This window comes from Engystomops pustulosus, chromosome 4 (assembly GCF_040894005.1).
Source record: "Engystomops pustulosus chromosome 4, aEngPut4.maternal, whole genome shotgun sequence".
NCBI classification, from domain to species: domain Eukaryota; kingdom Metazoa; phylum Chordata; class Amphibia; order Anura; family Leptodactylidae; genus Engystomops; species Engystomops pustulosus.
In genome coordinates, this window is record NC_092414.1 from 178,119,244 (window position 1) to 178,142,227 (window position 22,984).

The 22,984-nt window shown below is 43.9% G+C and overlaps 1 protein-coding gene across 2 annotated transcripts in view; it reads left to right on the top strand.

Annotated features, from left to right (window-relative positions):
* IQCH (IQ motif containing H) overlaps positions 1-22,984 on the top strand; it is an 81,891-nt gene that overhangs the window by 43,528 nt on the left and 15,379 nt on the right. For both annotated transcript variants that reach the window (XM_072148708.1, XM_072148709.1), the window contains 5 exons: positions 2,626-2,898; positions 6,159-6,350; positions 14,260-14,380; positions 16,114-16,400; positions 21,227-21,391. In XM_072148708.1, coding sequence (XP_072004809.1) covers positions 2,626-2,898; positions 6,159-6,350; positions 14,260-14,380; positions 16,114-16,400; positions 21,227-21,391 — 1,038 coding nt within the window. The remainder of the gene's footprint in view (positions 1-2,625; positions 2,899-6,158; positions 6,351-14,259; positions 14,381-16,113; positions 16,401-21,226; positions 21,392-22,984) is intronic.

Sequence of the window (22,984 nt, forward strand, 5' to 3'; positions counted from 1 at the left end):
TCATCCCCCTGAAGAGACCATCACCACTGTCACACATGGTGGGGGGCACCATCTCCACTATCACCCATGGTGGGGGTGCCATCCCCACTGTCACACATGGTGGGGGCACCATCCCCACTGTCACCCACGGTGGGGGCACCATCCCCACGGTCACCCATGGTGGGGGTCACCATCTCCACTGTCACACATGGTGGGGGTCACCATCTCCACTGTCACACATGGTGGGGGGCACCATCCCCACTGTCACACATGGTGGGGGGCACCATCTCCACTGTCACACATGGTGGGGGCAACATCTCCACTGTCACACATGGTGGGGGTCACCATCCCCACTGTCACCCACAGTGGGGGCACCATCCCCACGGTCACACATGGTGGGGGTCACCATCTCCACTGTCACACATGGTGGGGGTCACCATCTCCACTGTCACACATGGTGGGGGGCACCATCCCCACTGTCACACATGGTGAGGGGCACCATCTCCACTGTCACACATGGTGGGGGGCACCATCCCCACTGTCACACATGGTGGGGGCACCATCCCCACTGTCACACATGGTGGGGGCACCATCCCCACTGTCACACATGGTGGGGGCAACATCTCCACTGTCACACACGGTGGGGGTCACCATCCCCACTGTCACCCACGGTGGGGGCACCATCCCCACTGTCACACATGGTGGGGGTCACCATCTCCACTGTCACACATGGTGGGGGTCACCATCTCCACTGTCACACATGGTGGGGGGCTCCATCCCCACTGTCACACATGGTGGGGGGCACCATCTCCACTGTCACACATGGTGGGGGGCACCATCTCCACTGTCACACATGGTGGGGGGCACCATCCCCACTGTCACACATGGTGGGGGCACCATCCCCACTGTCACACATGGTGGGGGCACCATCCCCACTGTCACACATGGTGGGGGCACCATACCCACTGTCACACATGGTGGGGGCACCATACCCACTGTCACACATGGTGGGGGCACCATACCCACTGTCACACATGGTGGGGGCACCATCTTCACTATCACACATGGTGGGGGCACCATCCCCACTGTCACCCATGGTGGGGGCACCATCCCCACTGTCACACATGGTGGGAGGCACCATCCCCACTGTCACACATGGTGGGGGGCACCATCCCCACTGTCACACATGGTGGGGGGCACCATCTCCACTGTCACACATGGTGGGGGGCACCATCTCCACTGTCACACATGGTGGGGGGCACCATCTCCACTGTCACACATGGTGGGGGGCACCATCTCCACTGTCACACATGGTGGGGGGCACCATCTCCACTGTCACACATGGTGGGGGCACCATCCCCACTGTCACACATGGTGGGGGCAACATCTCCACTGTCACACACGGTGGGGGTCACCATCCCCACTGTCACCCACGGTGGGGGCACCATCCCCACTGTCACACATGGTGGGAGGCACCATCCCCACTGTCACACATGGTGGGGGCACCATCCCCACTGTCACACATGGTGGGGGCACCATCCCCACTGTCACACATGGTGGGGGGCACCATCTCCACTGTCACACATGGTGGGGGGCACCATCCCCACTGTCACACATGGTGGGGGCACCATCCCCACTGTCACACATGGTGGGGGCACCATACCCACTGTCACACATGGTGGGGGCACCATACCCACTGTCACACATGGTGGGGGCACCATACCCACTGTCACACATGGTGGGGGCACCATACCCACTGTCACACATGGTGGGGGCACCATCTCCACATGGTGGGGGCAGCATCAGGTTTGGGATTTTCTTCAGCAAGGACCCAAAAGATGGTTAAAATTTATGGATAAATGGATGGAGCTAAATTCAGGACCATTCTGAAAAAAAACCTGGGACAGAAATTTATCTTCCAACAAGAAAATGATCCCAAACATAAATGAACGTCTCCAGGTGTTAGAACGGCCAAGTCACAGTCCAGATCTGAATCCAATCGAGAATCTGTGGAAAGAGCTGAAGACTTCTGTTCACAAACGCTTCATCCAACCTCCGAGCTCCGGCTGTTCTCCAAGGAAGAATGGGCAAGAATTTCAGTCTCTCGATGTGCAGAACTGTTAGAGACCTGACACCCCAAGTCACTTGCAGCTGTAATCACTACAAATGGTCGAATAATACTGCACGTCCCACATTTCAGTTTATTATTTTTTTTTATAAAAGTTTAAAACATCCAATAAATTTAGTTCCACTTCACAATTGTGTCCCCCTTGTTGTTGATTCTTTACCAGAAAATTAGAATTTTATATTTTTATGTTATGTTATGAATATATTAATGAACCCGATATCCAACAACCTCTTTAATGTTAATGCTACAGACTGCTCAGTGCTGTACTCGCTTCTCCCCAGCAGTCAGTCCATAAGTAGTGAATGGAGCAGCACTGTACATACTCTTATTCATGAGGGTCTGACTACTGGAGAAGGGATAACTACAATTTGGGACATCAACATAAAATGTCACAATTTTAGAATATTTCCAAAGACCAATAAGAAGAGGAAAACCTTAGTTACATAAAGAACCTTCTCTTTTACCTTAAGCAGGTATAACAACCAGATAAAGGAATAACTTAACTTCTTTCACGACAGAATCACCACATGTGCCTTTCTACTCTGCTCAAGTACAGTCCGAAGACCTTGCAGCGTATTCGGAACTTGACTCAAGGACGAGAGACCTACATTGTTGGAAGAGTCCCACATGCAGATGATCTGGCTGTGGCGGATGTGCTTGGTGTCCCTATTCTGGGCACTGAGCCTGAAGTGGCACATCTCTATAGCACCAAGTCTGGAAGTAAGCGCATCTTTGCGAGTGCCAACATCCCCACTCCTCCAGGAGAATATGATATCTATAACCGAGAGCAGGTCAGTGATGGGAATATGTCTGTGCTCTTATCTATGCCTGTTAGAGAGTTATTACTAGGACACATATAATTTTATGTTAGTTCATTAGTTTCTTGTATGAGAAGATTAGGGTTTGCACATGGATGTGAACTGTGGATCTTCGATTTGAATGGCAGCAAGCAGAGATCTTGAAAACCATAAGAATCCTATATAAATGTTACTAGAACTTTGAAAAACATGAACCCTTATGAGGAATGAGAAAGATAACTAGACTGTCTTTAAATTGCTTGGCCCAAATATTTAAGTTATACAATTTCCACGGTATAGGGGTTAGCTGATTTGTGGGGGTCCGACTGCTGGGAACCCCACGATTATAAGGATGGTACCCCCCAGTAATCCTATTCTAAATAATGGGTGGGCAAGTAAACCCTGCCTCTCCATTGACCGTGAGAGGTCAGAGACATGCTCATCCTCATGTTGCACCCATTAGGGAGAGTATGATCCCCATTCTCTGCATTGCTGGTGGTCTTGTGATTGGTGGAGGTCCCAGCAGTCAGGTCCTCACCCATCAGCTAGTTATCCAACATCCTGTGGAGACGTGATCACTTCAATACTTTAGACAACAAACTGTTGAATAATTCTTTAGGACTTTATGATATCATATCCATAGAAAAGGTCCTTCATATAAGATTGCTTGGGGTTCAAGGGCAGAACAGGTTACTGCAAATTAACTTAAAGGGCACCTACCACCACAAATCTACCTATAAAGGTAGATTGGGTGGTAGGTGGATCAATGGGACGTGAGGATAGCCCTTTTAAGGGCTAATCCTCACGTCCCCACACTTTTTTGATAACTTTTATTACACATATATTCAAATTTACTTATGCGGCTTATGGGGCGTGGAGTAGCCGCATCTAAGGTTACAACAGGCGGCTACTCCACACCCCGGTAGCATCTTTTCCCCTCCTACTCACCCATCTTCGGCGCACAGCTCCGCGTAGCTGCGCGCCCTCGTCCGGCGATCCTGCCGTCTGCGCATGCGCAGAAGAGCAGGCTCGCGTCTGTTTCGGAGCAGTGACCGCGCAGGCGCGGGCCTGCTCTTCTGCGCAGGATCGCCGAAGATGGGTGAGTAGGAGGGGTAAAGTGGCTACCGGGGCGTGGAGTAGCCGCCTCGTGTAACCTCAGATGCGGCTACTCCACGCCCCAGTAGCCGCATAAGTAAATTTGAATATATGTCTAATAAAAGTTATCATAAAAGTGTGGGGACGTGAGGATTAGCTTTTAAAAGGGCTACCCTCACGTCCCATTGATCCACCTACCACCCAATCTACCTTTATAGGTAGATTTGTGGTGGTAGGTTTCCTTTAAGGCTAAGCCTGCAGTAACATGTAACATGTTTCAGCCACTACCCTGAGAGCGGAGCTGTATGCTTCCTTTATTCTCTAATGGAATGAACAGCTAATCTGTGGGGTTTCTGTGCATTGCACCAATGGGCCAGACCTGGTGTAGAAGTGACCCAGGTGCACGATCGTACCGAGATATCGGAGCCTCTGAGTACACTGGGAGCATCATGCACCAGCAGGGGGAGTATCATAATGGTGCAGGATACACGATGCATATACACTCACCGGCCACTTTATTAGGTACACCTGTCCAACTGCTCGTTAACACTTAATTTCTAATTAGCCAATCACATGGCGGCAACTCAGTGCAATTAGGCATGTAGATATGGTCAAGACAATCTCCTGCAGTTCAAACCAAGCATCAGTATGGGGAAGAAAGGTGATTTGAGTGCCTTTGAACGTGGCATGGTTGTTGGTGCCAGAAGGGCTGGTCTGAGTATTTCAGAAACTGCTGATCTACTGGGATTTTCACGCACAACCATCTCTAGGGTTTACAGAGAATGGTCCGAAAAAGAAAAAACATCCAGTGAGCGGCAGTTCTGTGGGCGGAAATGCCTTGTTGATGCCAGAGGTCAGAGGAGAATGGGCAGACTGGTTCGAGCTGATAGAAAGGCAACAGTGACTCAAATCGCCACCCGTTACAACCAAGGTAGGCAGAAGAGCATCTCTGAACGCACAGTACGTTGAACTTTGAGGCAGATAGATGGGCTACAGCAGCAGAAGACCACACCGGGTGCCACTCCTTTCAGCTAAGAACAGGAAACTGAGGCTACAATTTGCACAAGCTCATCGAAATTGGACAGTAGAAGATTGGAAAAACGTTGCCTGGTCTGATGAGTCTCGATTTCTGCTGCAACATTCGGATGGTAGGGTCAGAATTTGGCGTCAACAACATGAAAGCATGGATCCATCCTGCCTTGTATCAACGGTTCAGGCTGGTGGTGGTGGTGTCATGGTGTGGGGAATATTTTCTTGGCACTCTTTGGGCCCCTTGGTACCAATTGAGCATCGTTGCAACGCCACAGCCTACCTGAGTATTGTTGCTCACCATGTCCATCCCTTTATGACCACAATGTACCCTGTAACATCTGATGGCTACTTTCAGCAGGATAATGCGCCATGTCATAAAGCTGGAATCATCTCAGACTGGTTTCTTGAACATGACAATGAGGTCACTGTACTCAAATGGCCTCCACAGTCACCAGATCTCAATCCAATAGAGCATCTTTGGGATGTGGTGGAACGGGAGATTCGCATCATGGATGTGCAGCCGACAAATCTGCGGCAACTGTGTGATGCCATCATGTCAATATGGACCAAAATCTCTGAGGAATGTTTCCAGCACCTTGTTGAATCTATGCCACGAAGAATTGAGGCAGTTCTGAAGGCAAAAGGGGGTCCAACCCGTTACTAGCATGGTGTACCTAATAAAGTGGCCGGTGAGTGTATATGTATATGTCAGGTGTGTGTCCTGCTGAATGCATCTGATCTTCTCTATTGTGCTATCTGATGCTCATAAGCTCCCATGTTCCATAACAATTTTATCATCGCACCGATGCCGGATTTTAGACTTGTAGAATAGACTGCGCTTTTCTCTGCCGCAGATTAAAGTGTCCTGACATATCCTGCCCAAGACACAGGCCAAATGACATAATGGCCTATAGATAGATGTAACGAATAGGCCAGAAGCTTTCCCAGCATGTACACTTCATGTACCCTAAACCTAAAAGCATTATGTAAATGAGTTGTAATGACTCGCCAAGGGTTAAGTAACCTATTTCATTACATCTTTTATAAAGATTATTTTCCTTTTTTGTTTTTGCATTTGTATATTATTTGTTTATGTCTCTTTTTTTCCCTTTTAACTAAATTTGCAGTTCCTCAATACTCTGAGCCAGCTTATAATCGATAACCTACTAGTAACCCGCTGGTTATTTAAAGTGGACAATGAATTTGGCAGCGGCGGGACGGCTTTCTGTGACATTGCTGCCCACCTTCCGTGTTACACCTGGGCAGTGAAGGAGCGGCGGAGGTACAGTGTAGAAACCTGGACGCAGAGGTGGGCGCAGGTGAGTCCATAGCACAGGTATTGTTACAGATGGGGTTAACAGACCTGCATTGTCAGGAACAGCAGCTTCCAAGCCTCAGGATCCTGCACACCGGCAATGCTTTAATGTCCTGTTATTCCCCGACCTGTTCTGTTCCTTAATGAGGACAATGTAAGAGTGTCGTCGGCAGCGGCACAGCCGGTGAACGCTGGCAGGTTATTAAAACATTACAGCATCTTGATGAAAGACTTTCCTGCAGGCTAAGAACGACAGAACAAGACTCCATTCCACTGCGATGATTAGAAATGAGTGTATGTCTCTGAGCGCTAAATTATGTTAATAGTTACAAATTGAGGTATTTGCATAACAGTTTATGATACATAATGACAAGTTCCCCTTTCTCTGTGTGTGTCACATCACTAAGACCTGGGCCTGACATACACCGAGGAAGCAGATTGAAGCTGGAGAAGCTGCTATTGTCATCCCAGGCGGATGTATAATCCTGACCATTTATATCTTCTCTGGGTCTTTAATATCAAGCCCCCTTGTTAGTGATCTAAAGGAATAACACTGTAATATACTTGCTTGTCTATCAGATAGATAGAACATTAAAAGATAAAGATTAACTAAATGATAGATGGATAGGTTGGTAGGTAGATGCACATGATGTAGGTAGATAGATATAGTGATATAGAGATAGTAGACATGAGATATGAGATGATAGATCATAAAATGATAAAGAATATATGACAGATAGTGAACAGCTTTATATGAGATCGATAGTAGATACATATTAGATAGAAGATGCACATAATATAGTAGATAGATAGAAGATACATATAGAAACATATTAGATAGAAGATCTAGAGACATATTACATAGGGATAGATAGATAGATAGATATAGCCACCAGCAAGATTTTGTGTAGATTTTTACATGCGCCACCAAAACATCATGAGGATGGATTCCACAAGATCTTAAGTTGCAAGGTGGATCCTCCATGGATCAGCCAAAGGTACTGTAAGACGCCTGGGTCACATCCAGAGTGGGGCTGTCTGACAAGTAGGCCTCCACCAGGTTTAGCATAGTGCAAGGCTCGAATCCCGAGCCGAAACGCGTTGTAATAAAAACATCTCTTAAAGCATGATTGAAGCTCTCTGCATGCTCGAGGGCCAGTAACATTCGATACCTCCGATATTACATTTGGGTCCTTCTACTGCATTGCGATAGCGGTGTCTGGTTCCCTTGGAGCAGATCTTCGCTAGGAGGTGGATGCCGGCAGCCATTTTTGAGAGATCTTTCAAACCGCGCCAAAAAGCGCAAAAAAGGTCTGCAGACCTTTTTTTTTTCCACTGGTTCCATTGGGATTTTGCCCCTTTGGGATGGTTACTTAGTAGAAGTGTGAATCTGCCCCTCTGGACATGATTTCTATCTGTTGAGAAAACAAGAAGTCACAAATTAACGTGGTCGCAGGTCAAGTATGTATTCCATTGAATACTGTGGGAACCCTCGAAAACTCTTGCTGCCTATTAGAGTGCCAGAGATAAGAGAACGCTGTGCTCAGCAATTTCTAACAGTTCCAGGATGCTTGCTCAACCTGCCGTTCCACCTATTAGTGAGAATGGGACCCCTATTTTCCAGATCGCTGGGATCTGTTTTAGTTTTTATCCATGGCATCCTTTTTTCTAGAATCAACTTTTACAACTATGCTAATGAGCCGGAAGGGAAGATGCAGAAAAAAATTAGGCTGCAAATGGACTCACACCAAAAGGAGAGAAAAATCTATGAAATATTTCTGATTATGATTGATTTATTGATAAGGCAACACGTTTAATCAAGCCAAAAGTACAAGTCTGCAGCTATACAAATTAACAAAAATTATGTGGGACAAAATTGATTACTATAATAATAAAATAGAAGAATAACTAAGTACATAATTACAATAAAGATGGTAAAAAGATTCAATATTTTGAGTACATTTTAAGGTTTGTTGAATTTCTTCACAGGCTGTTACGCCGTTTTCCTTCCCTCTGCTCCCTCAGCACTTCCCCCTCCCTTTCCCACACAGTGGGAGGAGGGAAGTGCTCCTGCACAGCATAACAGCCTTTGAATCTGCAGCATGGAGGAGCTCTGATAACACTCCCAGAAGCCATTCAGGCTAATTAGCATAATTTTACAATGTATACATTTATATACTTTTAGACACATTTATATATTTACATACACATAAAGCATATAAACACCATATACACATACAGTATAAGCATACAAACAGTAGACATGCACCACATACAGCATACATTCAGCATATACACACTTACATTTGGTACCATATACAGCCGTGCAGCATATACACATCACATATGGGAACACATACAGCAATTACACCCATACTTACAATACCATATACACGCACATACAGTATACATATAACAAAATACACACATACTTCATATACCTAACCAATACTACAGATGCTGGGGCCCGCTGACACTGTGGGCCCCATAGCAGCTTCTATGGTTGCTACCCCTCTAGTTACACCCCTGCTAAGACAATTACCACAGTCTCTGCCTCTGCTTTATCATGCTTGATTTTGAAGGTAGATTTCCTTTAAATACAGTGAGGATTTTTTTTTTTTAAATATCTTTAACCTAATTTTTTTCTTATTTTGAATACTGAAAAAACTAGGGGTCTCTGATGTAATCCTTAAATAAGTATTTTCTCTTTGATTTGTTCCGCCAGTCAACACCGCTCTGCATCAGCCTGTAGTGTTGTCTAGTGACAGATAAATCCCACGGCGCTGTGCAGTCTACCTCTCCAACACCTCTCACGTCCCATCCCATCTTTTGTTGTGGGCAGGAAAGAAAAAGGGTTAAGTAATCTTTCTCACTGTGGGGTTTTGGCTGCATTCCCCATATCTAGGGCAGTCATCAGACTCCTGCTGTTCCCTGTGTTCTGCTGACAAATGACGAGTGTGAATTCCTTATGGCATCCCCTGTTTGCAGTAAAATTAGATCAGACTCAGACAACAGACCCTCACGCTTATCCTTTAGCTAAAACTGTAGGATCAGGAGATATGGGCCATAAGCATGACCTGTTTTAACCCCAATATTTAGGTCCATCGCATGTATCCATGTCATCCGCCAGATGATTGACAGTAAAGATGTAAAATAATATACCAATCACAATGGCAGGGTGTTAATCAGTTATGAATATACCCCTTTAAGCGGAGCTGTCTGGAAATGAGCGTTAAATGCTTATTCTTATGAGAACCTTGCCCGGAGGGGCTGCATTTAAAATCTATTGTTCAGAGCAAGTCTCCCAAATGGGGTTTTCCCAGCAGTACGGCATTAGCACATAATTTCCAAATCAGCTTGCAGAGAAATATGATGTTTACCAAACTGCATAGACATTTATAATCACTAGATCTTAGCGTTCTACTATTTGCGTTAAATATTGATACAAGCGTCGTCGGAGGACATCGCCGAGGTTAAGAAAAAAAAATGTTTAAAAAAACCGCTATACTCTTATAGGGTACGGATACGGAGAGAGGAGGCTCGGCGCAATACGTTGTCACCTAGTAAATCATAGGAAACGTGAAAATAGGAAGATGTATACTTAGCCGTTGTGATCTATTGGGATGGAGAGACTGATAATAATAGCATGAAAAATGATCCCGCAATAAAGAAAATGATATAATAACACACAGGGCAATTTAATAAGCAGCAATATAATATCATGTAGAGCAATGTGTTTGTGGGCCCCCCAGGTATCAATCTCACGTTCTGCTCGCTATTGATTTAATTCGCTTGTATCCCTCCGTGTTAATTTTTCATATGCTTACAAAACAACCCTTTGATTTTCTGTCACTCGTTAATTACACTGTTTTGCCATTAAATAGAAAGCTTTGTGTAAACTAATTACTAGGTAATCATCGTCGACCACGAACGCGCCGCTTGTACCTTTTTATTCCATCCTACAAAAAAAAAACCCCGCTTCACCGTCTGCGCTCGAGCCCCCTCTCCACTTGCAATCATTAGCTCCTACTAATTCACAGCGTTACTGCCGAAGAGAGGGGGACTTGTAATTGTGGCCATATCAGTACTGTTAATTACCGAAGTAGAACATTGAAATGATGCCAAGGACCATTGTTAGAAGCAAATAAAAAAAAAAATCACACACAGACCAAAAAAATAAATAAATAAAAGAGTTTGAATGTTATTTTCACCATCTGGGGAGCAGGATAGAGGGAAAACAGCAAGAAAACAGCAGTGACAAAATATCATAGCTGCAGCTCCAGGCCTCGTAGGCCAGATGGAGGGAAGAGATTCTACAACATCAATTGGAAGCGGAGGGCCAGGTTCCAGCAGCCGAGCTGTGACAAGTGAAGGAGCGGAGCATCCATATGCAATGTGTTCATATAGGGCCGTTGTTAACTCGTTTCCTGCCAGAGTAGATAAAAGTGTGTCGTGCTCTTCATACGTGCCATAAAGCACAGATTCTCTAGTATTCCACGTGTAACAATGATTATCTCACAACGCTGACATCTGTTGAGGGGTGGGATATATCAGGCAGAAGTAAATATTTTGCTCTTGAAGACGATGCGGAGGATCTATATCCAGTGTAAGTCGCACGATAGAAGTTGGAAAGTTCCCAACTTTTGCCGTTTTCATTTGCAAAAGGAACGTACCGTAGGTGTTTTTCGGACTGGGGCTTGGGGAGAGAAGGGATCCTCCAATGATTTAACATTTAATATATGGTATAATTTATTGTTATACTATATGCCAGTATATGGCAGTCCCAGGGTTACATACAAGATAGGTTCCATAGGTTTGTTCTTAAGTTGAATTTGTACGTAAGTCAAAACTGTATATTTTATATTTGTTGTTCTATACAAATTTTTTTTTTTGCCCCAGAGCCAATTGGAGTTTCAAAATTTTTTGCTGTGATGGTACCAAGGATTATCAATAAAGCTTCATTACAGACACCTTACAGCAGATTATTGCAGTCTGGGACTATAGTAACATCCAGAGAGCTTCACCAGAGGTCACAGGGGCAGAGGGGTCCGTCTGTAAGTCGGGTGTCCTTAAGTAGGGGATCACCTGTATTGATTTGAGATTGTGGTGAATGGAAGGCAGAAGATACATCACAGGGAAGATCAAGACCCTCAAAGGAAACCACAATCTGGATAAATATCCACCCATGTGTTGGGTTCATGAAAAACAGGCAAGCAAAATGATTTAGGCAACTTTAACAAGAGCCAAATTGTAGGGGGTAGATACATTGGCCTGCAAATCTCTAAAACAGCAGGTCTTGTGTGGTGTTCTTGGTATGGTGTATGGCAGTGATGGCGAACCTATGGCACGAGTGCCACAGGTGGCACTCCGAGCCCTTTCTGTGGGCTCCCAGGCCCTCACCAAAGAGGACTTAAGGTATCTACTTGCACTCCCAGACAGCCCAGCTCAATGCTATTATTAAGCAACAGCGCTGCCTGGGACTACAGGAGGAGTGGGAATGTATGGACAGAATTTCTCCTCCTTCTAGCTTCTGTATTTTTTTCCCCAGAACACTGATACATCTGAAAGCTACAATAGAGTATGGAGCAATAAGTTAGTGATTAAATTGCCATTTTGGCACTTTGTGATGAATGAATGGGTTTGGGTTGTAGTTTGGGCACTTGGTCTCTAAATGGTTCGCCATCACTGGTGTATGGTATCAAAAGTGGTCCAAAGAAGAAGAACTGTGTGGAGAAAAGTTTCTCACATGCTCAGAACCTACAGAAGAACCACCATGAAATAATTTTCTGAAACAGTTATCATCTTGCAGATTCCTAGATCAGTGAGATGGCATAAACCATATTAGGCAGCTGTCTTTTATCTTTTGATTTATGGAATCTTCTAAAAGTAAAAGGACACATTCTATATTGTGTATCTGGTATAAATGGAGAGGGAAACACATGGCAGTCTGCACGGGGAGCCTGTGTATCCCTGTATAGAGGGAGGAGAGCACCCATGGCAAAATCCAGAATACTGTTGCCTTTCCAAAAAAAATACTGTAGTGTTAGATCAGTCACAGGCAAAATAGAAAAATAGATCCAATGATTGCTGCTTAGTGGTGGGCTGTCCTATTCTCTTCCATATGGCCCAGGCCACATGATTTCTTTTATTGTCATCTCGAATAATGAGTTTGTTGCCAATATATCCTCCATCCCATCATATTGTGGCCCCCGGTCCTCTCTCATATTCTGGCCCCCGGTCCTCTCTCATATTCTGGCCCCCTGTCCTCTCTCATATTCTGGCCCCCTGTCCTCTCTCATATTCTGGCCCCCTGTCCTCTCTCATATTCTGGCCCCCTGTCCTCTCTCATATTCTGGCCCCCTGTCCTCTCTCATATTCTGGCCCCCTGTCCTCTCTCATATTGTGGCGGGACAACCCAGGACATGCCGGGACATTCTCCCAGTCGCCCCAGAAGGCGGTACAGTGCCGAAAATCCAGGGCTGTCTCACCGAATCTGGTAGGTTGGGAGCTATGGTTTTGTCACAGATTATATTACAATAGTTGTGGCCATTGGACCCTATTTACTGAATTTGGGTCCATCAGGTTCATCATGTCATGATACCCACAATACATAGATTGTGGAACTAAAGGAACGTCTCACTAATTCTACACTTGTATGCAGCGAACTGAAACATATAAAGAAGAAATTGCATTGTATGATTGTTATATGGTTCTAGACACAATTATTTTTGTCCCTTAACATAGATTATTGTCTTCCATAAATATAAGATACCTGTCTATTTATTGGCTTAGGAAAAGACTTCAACTTAAGATTACAATAATAACATTGAGTTACGTGCGGCTAATGAAAAAGAAGTGATAATGCGACAACGTATAATTATTTCTATGAGAAGGTTTTATATATGAATACCCAGAGAATTAGGGTGAGAAGGGGCAAATATCTGTGTAATGCCATCATCATTTATTCATACCCATTTTTATACAGCGCATTCATCCTACAGAGAATACATTCACATCGGTCCCTATGCCCAGTGGGGCTCACAATCTAATTTCCTGTGTCTTAAGCAATTTCCAGTCTCTGGGGCCAGTTTTATAGGAATCCAATCAAAGCAGAACATAAAACATTCACAGAACATACAAAGTCCATGTATAGGTTGTCCTGGCCATATTTGTGCCGCCAGTGAATCAGATCATTCCTTATGGACCTATATTGTGGTGAAAAGGGAACCAAATTTAATTTAGGGAAGTCCAAATGGTCCAATATACGCTCAAACCATTAATTGACAAAAATTACATTTTTATTTTGTCTATATGTTCATCCATTAATGTTTGGATGGGTGGAAATATAGTATCTGACTATATACCACATGAGTATATCTATGGGTATCAGTAGGCAGAGTGTGAATAAGTAACCCCTCTACTAGCTAATATGAATGGGACTATGTTACCATTCTCTATAGTACTGTCATAGAAAATACTATGGGACACATTTACTTACCTGCCTGAGGAAGATTTTCGAAGTGCATTGTCCGACAATAATGCACTGTGCGGCGATTCACTAAGATCGTGCGCCCGATATCCTGCATGTGTCGCTTCCCCGCTTACGTCCACCGGAATTCACTATCTTCTTCCTGGTGCATGTAAGTGTCTTGCAACATCATTTGAATGTTAAATCCCGCCACTCAGTCCGAATCAGTCAGAGCGTCCGACGGCACGCCCCCCCGATTTCTCTGTGCCAAAATCTGATCGCGGGCGACACAATCCCAGCACAGACCCGTGTTAAATGCATGTCAAAGCCGTGCAATCCCCGAAAACGTCCGACGAAAGTGCCATCCCCGACGCTTAGTAAATAAGCCGCTATATATTCTACAGATTGCTCTTGACGTAATGTAATGTTGTAACTTTTCCTCTAGGAAAAGACCCTGCAGAGGATTGCACAGGAACTTCCGCAGGTCTTGGAGCACTATGCGCAGCCAGTGAACAGGAGCCGTTATCCAACATGGGACAAGTTCCTGCAGGTATTAGTGAACCAAGGTAAGTGTTTTTATATTAATAGACACCTTGAAATCTTTACAGTAACTGGACTACATCCAAAAATACAGCGGCTGTAAGGGGTTTCTATTCAACAAACTTTGATAAATCGTTAGTACATAGGAATCAGAAAATACTTTGTGATTTATCATTAAGAAATTATTATTATTTCTTCACTTATCAGTCCTTTTTTTCTCCTCCTCCCTTTAAAACTAACTTGCAAAAATCTCCTGGGTATGTGACAGTACTACTGAGATAGGAGGGGGAGGAGTGAGCCATAGAGGAGAGACACAGGTTGGATCTAAAAGGAAAGTTTTGTCTTGCCAACACGATTTAATCACAATATGTGATCCTGTCAATATTTGGGAGTGAAAGATTGAATCTAAGCAACAAAAACAGTTGGGTCAGAACTCACTGTTCTGGTAAAAATGTGGAGTTTTCTTTATTGATTTAGGATAAGAAGCACTAAAAATATACAGCCATATGAGTGTACAGTGCTATCTGACGCGTTTCAGATCTATTAAGATCCTTATTCACCTCAATAGGCCTGAAACGCGTCAGATCACACTGTACACTGTACACTCATATGGCTGTATGTTTTTGGTGCTTCTTATCCCGAATCAATAAAGAAAACTCCACTTTTTCAAGTACAGTAAGTTCTGACCAAACTGTTTTAAGTTGCTTGCATATTGAGGAGTGTGGAGGGCTCTCCTGGAGTTGTGCACCTGGGGTAGAGCGGCTCTTATTTTTCTTAAAGGGAATCTACCATCAAATTCATACCTTATAAAGCAGAATCACTGACTCGATTCTCTTTGCACCCTGTTGCAGGATCTGCCCTTGTAATACAACTGCAAGTGCTTGGGGTGGGGGAGGGGGGTTATCTGTGCAGCCTGAGCCGAGAGGGGCTCTGGTGCTGCTTCCTGGAGCACTTGCAGCTCATTAGCATATTTTTAGGAGAAGGAGAACTGATCCTGCATCAGGTAGAATATTGGATTCAGTCAGTGTTGCTGCATTGTAAGGTATGAATCAGATAGCAGATTTCTTTTAAGGGCCGTGTTCTCCTCTACTCAGTGTACAGTGTATTCAAGACATTGGGGCTCATTTACTAAGGGCTCCGCAGCTGCACTTTCGTTGCGTTTCCCAAACTTTTCCGTTTTGCGCCGAATTCCGCCAGGATTTTGGCACACATGGTCAGATTTCGGCACAATCTCGCTTGCTTTCACACGACAGAAATCGGGGGGCGTGACCGTTGGACAACCCGATGGATTCGGAAAAAACGCGAAATTTAAAAAACGAAATGTGTTGTAAGATCAAGCACTCATATGCACGGTGAAGATGAACTCCGGCGCAGCAGCGACACCTACTGGATATCGGGGGCACGACCTTAGTGAATCCCGGCGGAACCCGAATCCTTGTCGGACAACACGCAGTGGGATCGCGACTGGACCGGGTAAGTAAATGTGCCCCATTGTGGCAGATGGTTTTCACCGACTTGCTTCGGGACAACTCAGAATTTGAGATTAGACCTGCTGAAAATCTGATTGTCCTATATAATCCTGCTAAAGGAGAGAGACTTCTGGAGTAGATTCTACCATGCAGTGTACGGGAGACATCTTGGCATCTAGAGAATTATAGCCTGTAGAGGGGATAACTGCTAAAACAAGCTGCGATCAACACAATATGCTTTAGATTTACTCTTAGCTTCTATCATTGTACTTATTCTGATTTTATTCCAGGAGGGGTTATTGAAGCTTTCCCACCAGCAGAGAGTATTAATTGTCTAACTATAGATCTGCTCATCAACCCAGATGGTGAAATCCAGATATTGTCCTGTGGGGATCAAATCCACAGCTCCAGCTCATTGCAGAGTGTAGGCACCTCTGTACCTCAGTGCTCAGTGCCCCCCGATATACTGACATCTATGTGTAATAGTATTGGAGAGGCCTGCAAGACTCGTCGTGTACTTGGATACTTGTCTGTAGAACTAGTAACCTTCATAGATCCTCAGAGTCTTGAGCAACAGGTAAGAAACTATATAGTATATGCTACATAACTTACCTTCTCTTACAGCTAAGGGCTCATTTACATGGCAGAAACATGGGCAAAAGATGCGGCCGGTGGAAGAAGGGAGTAGTGAGCGCTCCTCACCCCTCCCCATAGGAAACAGCCTGTTAGGGACACTGTTTGCACACCCCAACTTGACTCGGTGTAATAAACCTCTATGGGGGCCCTGATCCAGCCTCAGTTGGTACGGCCAAATCACGACATCCCAATATGGCCTTGTGAATGAAGTCTTAGGGTGCGTTCACACATTCAGTTTTTCAGCTGCAGTTTTCAAAGCCAATAAATAAATAATTAAATAATTCCTTTATTTATATAGCACACACAGATTATGCAGTGATACACAGAGCTTGCCAAATCGGTCCCTGTCCCCAATGGGGGTCACAATCTAATCAATATACCAGTATGTTTTGGAGTGTGGGAGGAAAACGGAGGACCCGGAGGAAACCCACGCAAACACAGGGTGAACATACAAACTCTTTGCAGATGTTGACCCTGGGACTTGAACCCAGGTCCCCAGCGCTGCAAGACTGTAATGCTAACCACTAAGGTGTGGATCATAATGGGTGAGCACATACCACTGAGAGGTGCTACTTCTTCTCTTTATTTCATTCCACTTCAGGTTTGGACATCGAAAACTGCATCTGAAAAACCGAACATTTGAATGCACCCTTAGGGGGCAGTTTCACAAAAAAAACCTTGAGGGTCTTTGTCCAGCTGCACCATTATTTATGCACAGTAATTTTTATTTTTCATAATCAGATTTGATCTGTTGAGGATGTCCCGGAAGGCATCGCACCTAAAGAATTTTCCCAAATTTTTTTTACTTCTCAGGTTTGAATCAAAGGGAATATTTTATACACTACTTGCTGTAATATGTCTATATGAAGCATATGCAAAGGGCTTGTCCAGATGGTTAAGACCTTAGGTATATAATAAAGAATAGTAAAGAATAAAATGCATGAAGTGAACAATCCAGCGTCTAAAACCCTGGCGTGCGAACGCTGCTGGCAGATTGTCAGCTGAATGTAAGACACAGCTATAATCAATGGCCGGTTTGACAGCTATGACAGGCACTTGTATCTGGCAGCAGTAACAATCTGAATAGTTGTGGTCATGTCTGTCCATCTCTAAATAACAGAAGTGGACGGCCCCCTTGTTACCAGCTGCCGATTAGCACTTCCCGTGCCCCCCTGGAGCAGATCCTTACGATGACGGATTGGATCTTTAATAGCCCAGCAGATTCCTGCCAGTTGGTTATTAAGGACTATCTCGGCAGTGATTCATTTAGAGGGCATTTTGCTTGTGAATATGATTTAGAAATTAGCAGGAGTTTAGCAAGAGGCAGGGACTGGCTGACCTCTTAATAATGTTATAATGATGCCATTTAACATCCGCCGCTTACACCACTGACTCAGCTCAGTGCGCCTGGAGTAGTTTTCTTGCTGGCAGGTAGCACAGAGAGGGAGACCCTAAATCTGACCTGACATCAAGTACTGATCAGGACAGATGTCTGTGTGCTGAATGTCGCAGACTACTTAAGTGGGACAATTGCTTTAAATCACCACGACCTTGCAAAAGTCATTACATACTGTACAGCAAGTATGTCGATACAAGAAAACAATTTCTTCTGGTTAATGCACTAGTCATATATTAATTATTAGTCACTATGTAAGTAAACACGTATTATTATTAATGTGTTTCTACCCTGAAAAGTGAGTTTTGAACTTTTCAGACCTATGGATGAAAACTTGAGAAATACCCCAAAAATAAGCCCTAGTTACAAACTGCTATATCCTCGTTGCATCTAGAAACACAGTTCTGATGTCATTTTAAAGAGGAGAATCTACTTAAATTTCTCGCAAGGATTGTGTTTCTAGATGCCACAGAAGCAGCGATATCTACTGTTAAAGTTACTTTCTGGAGTGTAACTTTCATATACGGCTACAGCTCCTGACTGTAAAATTAACTGTAGATAGTTTGGCACCAAGAAACATAATCTTTATGTAGTATCAAAGGGAAGATGTTCCTCTTTAAAATGACATCAGCAGATATCACTGTTTGAAGTCTGCTCGTCTCCAGCCTGTCAGCTGAAAGAAGCAGGAAGAAGGAGGAGGAGGAGGAGGGAGCTGCAGAGAAGAGGGAGCTGATAGATGCAATGGCTACAAGCAGCTGCATGAACAAGAGGTGCTCTTAAAGAAACAGGTGCTCTTAAAGAGGAGATTTGAACAAATGTGGAATTTGTTGTTCATTGAAAAAATAAGGAAACCCTAACTCATTTTTTTGAAGCAATAAATAATATAAAACCTTATCTTATTTTTAGAGAAACACCGTGGAAGTAGTAGTAATAATAGCAGTGCACATCAAAATAGCAAATACAGAATGGATAGTTTTGTAAAGGTAAAGTTGCTTTAAGCTGCCCCATACCTAGAAAGCTAATTTTTGACTACCCAAAAGGCATAATTAATAAACATACCTCCGCCCTCCATTCTGCCCCGGGGGCTCTGTTTCTTTATTTACCTCCGCTGCCATTTCTTTCTTAAAATGGCTGCTCAAAAAAAAGGGACATTTAAAGGGGCAAGTTTGTGATTTCCTGACAGCTTTTTCCTATCGGAGAGAGTGTACTCCAAGCTTTTGAATGACCAAAAATGACATTTTTCGTATTACTGCCAAAAATACAGAAGCTATACAATAGAACATTGATGGCGGACCTTTTAGAGGCCGAGTGCCCAAACTGCAACCCAAAACCCTGATTATTTATCGCGAGGTACCAACCAAAAATTAAAGTAGTAACTTATTGCTCCCTGTTCAACAACTTTCAATCATATTGTCCTCCTGAGGACAGAAAATTTTAATCATTTTAGCTTCTTTCCAATGTCCCTCTGTACACAGAGAATCGTGGGGCCAGCAGAAGGTCTTCCAAAGATAATTCGACCCTGTCTAATTCTCCCTCTTCCTACAGTCCCAAGTAGCGCAGTCAGTATCAAAATATGACTGAAAGCCGCATCTTTTAAGTTGCTTGGAACTGCAGGAAGATTCTTTGAGTCCTGTCTGGTGTGCTGGGGCGATGGCCCGGGTGCCCACAAAAAGGGCTCTGAGTGCCACCTCTGGCACCAGTGCCATAGGTTTGCCACCATTGCAATAGAACCTAGGAGGAATCACATAGTTTAATTGTTTCCAGTGTTAGATGACTTTTACTTTTTTTAGAATAATACACAAGATGATAGTACTAGGGGGATAGCCAGGTACAAGGGCTATTCCTAGATATGAAGCATAGATGGGCAGAAGATATTGGTGTACTGTGGAGCATTACCCTAGTGACATAAATAAAAGGCAATCACAATGCAAAGAGCCTACCCAAGTTACTGAAGCACAACTGACCCTGACGCTTGTTTCTCAGTGGCACCAAGGCCTTAGTCTGAAATACAGACAGCATTTTAGTAGAAACTTAAAGGGAACCTATCATCAAGAGCCCTTTTTCTGGCTCCCCTATGTCCCCATACAGAATAGTGTTCATATTGTCAAAGAGTTTTTAATGTAAAACAGTTTTTTCCAAAAAAAGATAAGTTAGATAAAAGTTTACCTTTCTGTATGCAGAGCTATGTCCTTAGTCCCATGGGAGTGGCCAGTGAGAAGTGGTTCCCTCCCTTTACCCTTGGGGAAACTGCTCCATCGTGTATCAACTTGAAATTTAAAAATCCTCCCATATCCCCCATATCCTCTCCCCCTGTCGCTTCCCCCATCAGGCGATCATACATGTCTGCCCCACTTCTCACTGGCCACTCCCATGGGACTAGGGACACAGCTCTGCATATAGAAAGGTAATCTTTCGTCTAACTTATCATTTTTTTCTTAAAAAGCCAGTTTTACTATAAAAACTTTCTCGCAGAGTGTCCACTATTCTCTATGGCAGTGGTGGCGAACCTATGGCAATGGTGCCAGAGATGGCACTCAGAGACCTTTCTGTGGGCACACGGGCTGTCTCCCAGGCACAGGGTTTGCCAGACATGGCACCTTCCTGCAGTCTCAGGCAGTCCAAGTAGTGCCCTGCTATTTTAAAGTGACCCATCCTGTGCTTCCTGGTCCTATCCGAAGAGTGAAAAGGTGTGGACAGGGTCGGATTGGAGCTCAAAGATTCTGGTAGCAATATGTTTGTTACTGCCTAAATTGCCGTGTTGGCCCTTTGGGAAAAGCTAGTGTCTTTTTGGTCTCATTTTGGGCACTCGATCTCTAAAAGGTTCGCCATCACTGCTCTATGCGGACATGAGGAACCAGAAAAAGGCCTCCTGATGACAGGTTCCCTTTAAAGGAAACCTACTATGAGGAATCCTCCTGTCTGCCTCTGCCCTCATTTGTAATTTAATAATCTTGAAACCTAACCTCATGGTAGGTTTCCTTTAAGCCGGGGGGAAGCAAAGCACTGAAGGCACCTAGAGGAGAACAGAGGGACCAGGTATGTTTCTCATTTATGTTTTATGGTCAAATTCTCAAATCTTTCCTCTAGAGGTAGGGTGACTTTAAAACATTTTCTTTTCAAATGTCTCTCCCTGCTTGGGACCTGCTGATTGAATGGACCCTAATGCGACTCTAGATTCCCTCTAGTAACACTTCTAAAAAAAAACTGATATAAAACTTGAGGTTTGCAGAGAGTGGATTAAGAGGTCTACCCGCAGCTTTATGTTTGTATCCTCATTGTTTGTTTGTATCCTCCTGTTGTTCGGACCAAATAGTCCTCTTAAAAATCCAGATTTCATGAGTAAATAAAATATATATTCTATATTCATCTAGATTTGGGCAACAGACTTGGACTTGTGTTACAGCGATCAGCTAGCAATGACCCAGCTTCTGCTCTACCTTACCAATGGGACACTGGACTGTAGAAACAGCCGGCTGACTGTGCCACCTGCGCCAAAGAAAGCGGAGCGCCCCAGACACAAGGCTAAACCCGCAGAGGTAAAATATCTGACAACCAGCTAAAAATTTTATATTTACAACAAAACACATATCTAGATTCAATGGTATCAGAATATGTTTACTTACAGTCTTATTGTAATAAGTAGCCTGACGCATCATAGTATAATATTAAAAGGTGTAACTTTTCATATTAACCCAAGTTTTTACTATTCTAGTAATATATAAGCAAGTTACATCTTGTGTTATAACTCATTGCTTAATTCACAATTGTATGACCTTCAGAGCTCAAATCTCTCTTTGCTGATTAAAAGTATGAAATGTGATGGCATTGCTACATGTTTAATCTTTAAGGGATGTGATGTAGGAAATCTACCTGGCCCACTACAGAGGCCAGCTACCTTATAAGATCTGGGTCCATTTGTCAGAGGTTTCAATCAACAGAATTATGAATGTAGCTCTGGACCATAACATATGCACAGAATCGATAAAAGACATTTAAAATAAAACTTTCCCAAATATGCATCCCGTGCCGTCTCTACATATTTAGTATTCGTTTTCGGAAAGCTTGTAAAGCCACCTGCACAGCGTGGTCCGTTTTTGTAGTCCATATCCCATTAGTCCTGAATCTGTTTCTGAGCCGTATTTTTGCAAAATTGTTCGATGTATCATCCGTATGTCATACGATGCACAAAAAACACAGAAGGATGGCAATTGATGTCACTAGCTCAGGTTGTCCCTACCACTTGAAAGGTTACATGATCGTGTTAAACCGCAACTAATCTGCAAATACGGATCACAAGCAGATGCGTCATCTGTGTGGGCATCAATATTTTTCATGTTCCCATAGACATATATGGGAAAGGATGGGATGCAAACAAGGACAGGACCTGCTCTGAGTTTTGTACATCTTCCACATGGATCCGGGAATAATACTTTCACTTGCGTCTGGATTAATGTATCTGAGTGTCATCTGCAAAAAAAAAAAAAACAACAAAAAGGAGGAAACCAACATTTGTGCGCATAGTGCTTAAAAGTTATGTTAGATAGACCCACAATCCTACAACCAGCGATGGGATTCCACACACTTTTCAGATTTACCTGACCTTGTGTGAACAATGTCCTAAGCGATAGAGCTGTTCTCGTATTTGATCATGAGCTTGTAGAACCGCTGGATGATCTTCATTCCTACCACATCCATGTGATTACTGAGGATCTATTCTGGTGCATTCCATGGTTTCCTGTGCTGTTCTTACTGTTCTCTCATTTAATGAAGTTTATCTCCCCTTTTAGTAAGAGGCTGTCTAGTGTGACTCCCCACGCTGTTACCTTTCCAGTCCTCGTTACATTAACACCCACTTTCCCGCGTTTATGAACCCCCCTCCAATAAAAGAATACATTTTCTCAGCGCTGCCGCTCCTGTAATTATGTCTAAACCCAATCACTCATTATTTGCAAGATAGATGAGGCTAAATAAGCGCAGCATTAATAATTTACAAGACTCTTCATTATGCCAGTGTATGGGCTGCGAAGACCCAGCAAGAGCAATGCCAACCCTTAAACAATGGCGTTCCATCACCGCGGCCCCATCCTGCTTCACGCTTGTTAAACAGAGACATGGATTATTCTATCAAA